The following is a 9,440-nucleotide window of genomic DNA, read 5'->3' on the forward strand; positions in this document are numbered from 1 at the left end:
TTTTACTGTCGTTAAAATAATGAATATACGTACGTTAAGTGACCACATGGTCGTCTTTGTTTTGTATAATAAATGATGTACGTTTCTCATTCGACAAATAATAATCAAAAATTAATTTAAAAAAAGTGCTGTTTGGAAAAATATAAAAATTAAAATAAAGTATATGTTACTGGTATTTATTTAACTTTCATCGAATCACAAAACAAACATGTTTATATAAGAAAAAAGGTAATATTTTAGCCAAAGCTAGAAGTGAACAGTGTCGTTGGGAAGCCGGTTAGGCTTTTTCGATGGACTACTGTTAATATTTGAATATATAATTTTATACCTTTGAAGGTATCTAGAAAATGAGGGTTTGAATTATGAGCCCAGATCAATTTTTCTCAAAATCTACCGTTAAACCACTTAAATCATAAGGTTTCGTTCAATCTTTTTTTGACTAACAATAAGGAATCTTTAGATTTAGACATTAAGCTAGAAAATAGAAAACTTAGCTCAATCCCGAAAATAAAGTACATTAATTTATCACAGATAAGATAACACTTATCTTATCTGTGATGTTGCAAAATTGTAATTTTCAGGATAGCAAAATTTGAAGTTTTAATTTATCTATGTAGATGACTAGGTTCTTTTTTACATCGCTTTATTCCCGTTAATTATGATAGCTAAACATTGTACCCCATACCTCTACGCAAAGCTAAAAATATACAACAGAGACAAGGGGCTATTTCTAGTTCATAAAAAATTGACATGATATCTTCATTTCAAGGATTTAGATATTATGGTATAACTATTTGTGTTACGTATACAATAGAGTTGTTCCACAAATTGAATATTTTTTAGATTTTAGATTGTTTAGAAATGTATTGAAGAATTATCTTTATAGTTGTATTAAGATAATCCATAATGAATATCTCATAATGTAATAAAATTTTTGTATTACAATAAATAACGTGTGTATAAATATTGTCAAAGATAAAACTGTTTACTGAATAACAAGTACCATTAATTTAACTAATGTTTTATGATTAAAAATTTGAGTCAAGTTGATGGTATTGGACGGAATTCAAAGTAAAAAACTGATGAACTAAATTTTATTAACGCAGATATGATCTCTGACCTAATATTCATGTTGTGCAACCGAAAAACTGAAGTTTAATGTAAATTTGTTTGAGTTCTATAAACCATAACATGACATTTATCATTAATTGTCATTAATAGCTATTAATAAAATTATTAGTTAGATAGTGTATTTCTTTTAAAAATATTAAATTAAAATTAATAGAATAATTATTTTTCTGTATAAAATGAATAATATTTTTGATAAACATAAGGTTTTTTTTTAATTGAAAAAATATTAGTTTAATATATAGCAAAAAAAATTACAAATATTTGTATGAAGTACATACTTAGTACATTTTACATACTATATTTTATATAAAAATTATGGAAAATAAAGTTTTTGATTACTAAATTGAGCTGTAAAATATTAAACGATTAGACAAGTGAAATTTAACCAGTAAAAACAGTTCTAAACAACATAAACATTAATATTTTTGTTTTTTAATTTCATTTAAAGTTAGAATATTGAATTTTATTCAAAAATGTAATTCCTTTATCTTATTTAATACTTTAGAATACTGTAAGATTATTAAAATTAAAATTATTTTATATTTTATAAATTATCTAAGCTTTTACAATATGCAATTGTTAATACTACTATGCGATAAAATTGAAGAGCAAATCCTTTTGACTCTATTTATATTTGCTCTATATGTCAAGATTAAGACTATTATTTTTTTTTATCTTTAAACAACTCATCAAAATTTTATTTCAACATATTAAATAGTTTTATAGAAATTGTCAACATATTTCCAATAGCATTTTTCATTAGCTCATTATACTTTCGTTAAAAGTCTAAAATAAAATAAACTACTGCCCATAAATAAAAGAAATTGAAATATACATTATACTTAATAGCCAAATAAAAATACATGAAGTAATCATTTTAAATATATCATTATATATCATTTTGATCTATAAAGACGCAATAAATCTTAAGACAGGGTCATAGTATTAATGCGGCAAAATATACTTTAGGTGGATTTACAATATGTGACCACTTATGAATCATATACGATTGAGTGCACTATCAGTAAATATTAAACTAATACAGATGTAATAAATTATAACTTTGATTTGAATTGATAATAATTATTAGAGTTTGGGACTTCATGCATTTATAAAGTTTATTTTAGTCATCTCGAGTACATCATAAATGTATACATTTTTTTTCTTAATCCTAATCAATGTATCTTAATTAGGATTTTAGTTTTCGGTGATGTGAGGAAATAATTCCCCCTTACCCTAATAATAATCATAATTTAGTTCTAAATACGATCTATTTACAAGTTGAAATCTAATTTTATGATTCTAAAATAGAATAAAAAGTTTAATTGTTCAATAATAATATCATTAAAATTATATAATTGATTAATCTATAAATACAATTACCAACATAAAATTAGTACATTTTATTTATAATTTATATTAAATTATTATTAACATCATAATTAAAGATGGTGGGGGATTTACAGGAAGGAAGACTTCTAGAGGGTCTGGACCCCTTCCCAGATATCAATACTTATACAAAGTATAATATGTTAAACTTAAATAAGTATTTCAAGAAAATTTTATTCTTTACGACTCCAAAAAAAATATTCAAAATTAAAGATAAATACAAAACATAAAAACTTATTATAAAGACAATAATTTCAATATGCATATTACATATTGCAAAATTATCAAATTAAATATTGGTATGTTAAGTCAAAGAAATTATTACGCGACTAATTAGTTTATAATCCCTACAATATGTTTTAATAAACTTAATATGTAATATCACTACAGAAAAAATAATCAAACAATCACATAAAATTTATTTTAAAAATCATTAAAAAAATGATCATAAAATCGTAAATATTTACAATAATCATTTTAATTTTAAATTAAAACGGGTGATAACTTTTTTTAAAATCATCATATTTTTAAATTCACAGACAATTCATTCTCAAACAGAAATTACATGTTATCCAGCCAAACCTGTACGGCAAGTAATTTATTGCTATAAAATTACATTTAGAAAACGTAAAATATACTTGCAAACTCTCTCCTTGATTCTTAAACAATAAACTAGATCTACTTCATCAATAATCGCTATAAAGAATTAAAAATTATTTATAACGGCAGTGTTTTGATTTTGTTTCAAACTTATAAATTAGTACAATTGGACTCCTTTTGTATACCTTTGTTATTCTGAAGGAGTTATATTTTCTAAGTTTAATAATTTAGTAAAAAAGTTTAACCAAGAATAATACTACATTCAACCTATATTTAAAATCATTTAATTTAATATGATTTAATTAAAATTATTAATAAAGACAAAAAACTGTTCAACCTTCATTAAACGTCTCAATAACAACTAATTAGGATCATCTTGTGATGAGAACTGAGGTAAATCCCTTAATCATCATAACCTCACTAACACTAAAGGTGTTATCTCCTGAATCCTCCATTGGTTAGAATTCTATTATAAAACTCTGGATAGTACCAATACGAAGATTGTGTTCGACATATACGTACCCATAGTATTAGTAGTAAGCAATTACTCAGCTTCAGTTTTGATTCAAGTCCTTTTAGAGTTCAATATCTTTCTCGATATACGCATAGCACACCTGTCAAAAAGAAAATACTTCTAATACAATTCAAATTAACAAAAATAAAAAAATATAGGAGCCAAAATTCCAATCCGGTCAGAAGGTCACTCTTTAACTATGGCTAGTGGCAGAATCTCTATTATTAAATAAAAAACAATAATATACCAATCAGTGCAGCAAATATTAAACTGAGAGCCCGTATGCCCTTACACGTCCAATTTTTGCGGCACTGATACTATTATATAATTATTGAATTACTCATTTCGAATAGTTATACTAATAATCATTACTGATTACATCATTCTATTAGCTGTGATAAAATTTATATTTTTTATTCTTCTTATTAATAATTTTGAATATGTTTTCAATTTTAAAAATTGAATTTTTAATTCATAACAAAAATATCAGATTACACATTCAAACAGTAAAAGACCAATTATTATGCTATGAATTAGTTTTGATTTAATATATTACTTAATTTTAACCATAATTATATTGATTTAACATTAAATCGTAAATCATAAGAACTAATGAATTCTTATAGTTTTCTTTTACAAGTAGTATTCAAGGAGACGAAGTAGTGGAAGGGTTTATAAATATAGTTGTACAATATTAACTGTATACTTTTAAATATGTTAATAATTATGTAATAATTTTTGTAAACATTTTACAATCCATGGTAACTACAAGGAGAACATTTCTATATATATTTTCTATGTCGCTTTTGACGTTAGCCTAGAGCGAACAAAAATCGAGAATGAACTGCGACACTAAAATTATTAAGCATACGTTTTAACTATTTTATAATTGAATATAATTCACATTTATAATTTTTTACATTAGGATATATAGAAATTATGACACTATCCAAAGGATTTATATTTATTTTTTAGCCGCAGGACATTCATTCTCTCAAAACTGAAAATAACAATCACATAACATTATTGTTGTTTCTTTTGTTTAAATTATCATAACTGTATTTAAATATTATAATCACAGTTAAAACAATTATTATCAAATGTAAGTAATACTGTCGTACGTAATTATTTAGAAACTGAAACTATGCCATTTATATAAAAATCATATTGCTATTTTATTTTGAATTGAATTTTAATATTTTTTAATTAAGCAAACTTTCCTCTAACTTAACAAATGGCCTTAAAGGTCATTGGCTTGGTTTATTATTTACAAAAACTAGGGCTTTGTAAATGATTTACCAAATCCCTTTTATTTTTAATGGTTACGAAAAACATTGATTATTAAATTCATAGACACTAAAAATATGATTTAACAATAAATTTTGGCTATGAAAAAAGTACTGAAATAAATATGACTACCAATGTATATACCAAATGGCGCCTGTTATTACATTTGTATTCCTTAATTTTGGATAAATTATTATTTTAACAATTGAAAATAAATAAAAAAGTAGTCAATTACATGTTCATTAATAAAAGTGTAATAAAAATTTACTGTCATAACATATATTATTACAGCATATACTTATACAACCACATATAATATTGTACTATATTTATAGATATACAACTGGGCTAAATAAATAAATATATAAATACCTACGTAGTCATAGTAAAATGAATAATTATTAATTTTACAATGCAAAATAGTAAATAATAAAACGTAAACGAGAATCAATCGTTTGTATACTTAATGCTTATATAATTCTATTTGTTACAGATTCGACTTTCAACAGCTGTTCAACAGTAAGCCTGCAAAACTGCGATCCAACTGTGGATTTCCACACTGTTATCTGTAGCAAAACGTGTTCCTTATCAAATCTGACCGTTTGTAGCTAGTACTAGCAACAGCATTACAAAACTGGATTGTAAGGCTGAAAGATCACAATTATTGATACAATAACATAGTCGATCGTTTTCGCTAATCAGTACTATCCGTGTACATAAAACGTGTGTGTGGTTTTCTTTTTTTCGGCTACATACATTTTCGTACGTGTTATTTTATTTAAATATTAATTTTTAAATAAAAAAAATTAATTAATTTTTATAGCATAATTAAGTAACTCTACATATTTAGTAAAACGACATTTAATTGCCTAGTCTGGATTTCTGTGAAAAACATCAGTCGTATATACGCACAAATATTTTGAATTAGTTAAAATGACTGAATCATATTTTGGTGGAATAGAAGGGTAAGTTTTTATTTTTTTTATGCTACTTGTTTAATTATTATTTTTTAATATTGTTATTTTCTTTCGTGTTAGTGGAGCTTCAGTATCAACGGTAGTAATAACTAATGGTAAAGGTGAAATTTTAGCAGAGATATTAGGGGAAGGAACAAATCCATGGGTACGATAATTTCATTTTATATTATATAATATATATATATTTGTTCTAATATTACTTACTAAATAATAGTACAGAGTCTTTATAAGATATTCAATTAAAACAGTTATTTTATGAAATTTAATTTATTAATAATTTTTGTATATATATATTTTTTTCATAATTTTTTTTAACTAAAAATTATTGTGTACTCTATCATTGGATAAAATTTTATACACTTTATTTAAAAGTATGAATCATAAGGTAGAGTATATTACCAAGATTAAGTTAATTCAATTGATCATCATTGCTGTATGTTAAAAAATGATCTTTCATGTTGAATTATCCATATTAAAAGAATTTATCTGCATTAATAATAACATTAAATGGTTAATTTTTTTAATTTTTAATGATTCTTAACTAATCTGTTGCAATAAATTAAATTTTGATGAAAATTACAAAAAAAAATGTGAATAATTCAAAATAAAAATATTTTGTTCTTCAAACTGATTCTCTTTAAGTAATAATAATATAATTTTATAATTATACTTTTATAATACATGGAAAATACAATTTTTAAAATTTAATTGATTCTAAGAAAGTTAGTAAGCCTAAATTTTATTTTTGCTTGGAAACTTGTTTATAATATAAAAATAATTTTATCAATCAAATTCCCTTAATAGCAAACTTATTTATTTAATAAAAACTAAATTTAATAAAATATATTTTACAGATTTTAGGAGTAAAACCTTGTTTATCTCGAGTGAATGAATTGATTAAAGAAGCCCTCAAGAAAGCCGATCTCAACAATAATGTTAAGCTAAATGGATTAGTAAGTATACAATACCCAGAGATAATAAACAACAAATACAATTTTTTAAAATCTATTTTATATCATATTTTTATACATTTTTTATTATTTAGGGTCTTAGTTTAAGTGGATGTGAAGATGCAATGTTTTGTAAAAAAATTGAAACCCAATTAAAAGAATTTTTCCCAGAACTCACTGATGAAGTTATTGTTGTAAGTGATACATTAGCTCCAATTGCTCTTGCTTGCCAGTCAGGTAAGTATACTATAAAATTAAATTAAAAACAATTAATTTTATTGTACATTTTAATATTATATTAAAAATTTTTTAAAGGAGGAGCTGTTATAATATCTGGAACAGGTTCTAACAGTCTTTTAGTAAATCCTGATTTTACTACAAAACGATGTGGAGGTTATGGCCATTTACTTGGTGATGAAGGAAGTGGTGAATACTTTTTAAATTATTTATTTATAATAACCAAATTTAAATAATTACTTATCATATTCAAAATAACTATTATTTTTCTATGTGTATTTATCTTTCTTTGTTTTTATCTTAGCTTATTGGATTGCACATAAAAGTATAAAAACATGTGTGGACCATATAGAAGAGTTAAATTGTGCACCAAATAATTATTCAATTGATAATGTATGGGAAGCTATAAAAAATCATCTGAAAATTAATACTGAGTATGTAATANATTGATAATGTATGGGAAGCTATAAAAAATCATCTGAAAATTAATACTGAGTATGTAATAGTTTTAAAAACAAATCTAGATAAATAAGAGTTCATACTTTCTAGTTATTATTTTATATAACTTCAGAAAAAATGCTATAAAGTTACAGTATTTAGTTATTTTTCTAATAATTTGATAATCTTGTAACAAATAAATTAACCAAAGTATAAAAGTTTACCAATTGTTTATACAATTGTAAGTATTTTTTAAAGTTTTTTTTGTTTTATAAATCTACTTTTTGTGTTAAATTCGTTTGATAAAAAAACATTGTGCCATTGATATAAATACAATACTATTTTTTTGTTTTTCTGTTATTTTTTTTTAAAAGTGATAAATGCAAAAACTTGGAGAAAACTAAATAAAATTATAGAATTGAACTGGAATTAGGTTAAAAACTAAAAGACACTAATTATAAATCGACTCTTTTTAGACAAACTGTGTTTTTCTTGTTTCGAAAGAGTTTTTGTGACTTATCCCTTTATTTTTTGTTCTATTTTTATTGATTACCGACATTAAATAATTAATTATTAGTTATTAACTTGAAAATTTTAGAGTCGACTTATTTAGTATTTTCTATGGAGAAGACATGGAAAAATCACGAATTGCTAGTCTGTGCAAAAAAATTGCTGATCTAGCATTAAAAAGAGATGAATTGAGTTGTTGGATTTTTAAAGAAGCAGGGAAAGAATTAGCAAAATTAGTTCAAACCCTATATCCAAGTGCTCACAAAGTAATTTTATTTTATAATACACCAATTTTTATTGTAATTATATTACAATGTAAAATACCTATTATATAATAATAGGTTTTACACAAAGAAAATGGAGGATTACATGTAGTATGTGTTGGTTCTGTGTGGAAAAGTTGGGATTTGCTCAAAAATGGTTTTATTGAACAACTTCAAAATAATTCAAGTAAAGGATTTGTACAAGAATTTACTCTGGTTGTATTAGATAAAACTGTAGCTCTTGGTGGAGTATACCTAATCGCAAAGAAATTAAACTATGAATTTCCTTTTGATTATGAACACAATTACAAAATATTGTTCCATTATGTGCATAATCCAAATGTTTCACAATAATGTTCAATAATAATTTTAATTATTTCAGTTTTAATACTCAGTATATGATAGTTAATTTTTTTTTATTACTGTTAATAAATTATTGATGATAAAAACTCAATATTGTAGAAATAAAAGTAAAAATTTACTCGTTTTAGAGTGGATTAAATTTTTTTTGTTAATAAATCAAATATTTATCATTTGTTATAGTATNGAGTGGATTAAATTTTTTTTGTTAATAAATCAAATATTTATCATTTGTTATAATGTTTTTAAGTTAAATTATAAATTTTATTGCTATAAAGATATTATCTAGTTTTCAATGAAGTCCAATGTATAATATAATTTTTAAAAAAATGTTGTAAGAGTATAAGAGCCATTTTAAATTAATGGTTATCATTTTATTAAATTAAATATTATCTTAGAAGAAATTTTATTTAAAAATGAAGTTGATAAGTGGCCATTTTTTTATTCAGTAGTTCAGTGATTTTATGATAATTAACATTTATGCGTGTACATTTGTTTTTTATACTGTAACTGTTCATATTGTCTATATGATGTTAAATGAATATCTTGATTTTTACACAACATTGTAATTTAAATTATTGTGATATAAAATTTTTTCTTATATTTTTCTAAAAAAATCTGCTCAAATCATTTTTAAGTGTTAAAACTACTTGTAAATGCTTTTAAAAGTATCTGTTCATTTGTTACAAAGTATAGTTTCAAATTTTCAAGTAATAATAATCTTTGAATTTTTAGTACAATTTTTTTTGTATTTCATTTTTTAATATCTTTGTAAAAGTTTATA

The 9,440-nt window shown here is 23.2% G+C and overlaps 1 protein-coding gene across 2 annotated transcripts; it reads left to right on the forward strand.

Annotated features, from left to right (window-relative positions):
* The first annotated feature begins 5,468 nt into the window (after window positions 1-5,468).
* On the forward strand, window positions 5,469-8,806 carry LOC126901051 (N-acetyl-D-glucosamine kinase-like). Of its 2 annotated transcripts, XM_050677181.1 has the most exons (9): window positions 5,469-5,683; window positions 5,745-5,886; window positions 5,959-6,043; window positions 6,753-6,851; window positions 6,944-7,085; window positions 7,164-7,274; window positions 7,390-7,519; window positions 8,122-8,299; window positions 8,375-8,806. In XM_050677181.1, exons 2-9 carry the CDS (start codon window positions 5,855-5,857, stop codon window positions 8,648-8,650), a joined length of 1,053 nt encoding a protein of 350 aa, XP_050533138.1. In that variant the 5' UTR covers window positions 5,469-5,683; window positions 5,745-5,854; the 3' UTR covers window positions 8,651-8,806. The 2 variants fall into 2 exon arrangements, with proteins under 2 accessions (XP_050533138.1, XP_050533137.1); XM_050677180.1 differs by having other exon boundaries at window positions 5,469-5,886.
* Window positions 8,807-9,440: the final 634 nt, after the last annotated feature.

This window comes from Daktulosphaira vitifoliae, unplaced genomic scaffold, assembly GCF_025091365.1.
Source record: "Daktulosphaira vitifoliae isolate Bord-2020 unplaced genomic scaffold, ASM2509136v1 Scaffold_3, whole genome shotgun sequence".
Classification (NCBI taxonomy): Eukaryota; Metazoa; Arthropoda; class Insecta; order Hemiptera; family Phylloxeridae; genus Daktulosphaira; species Daktulosphaira vitifoliae.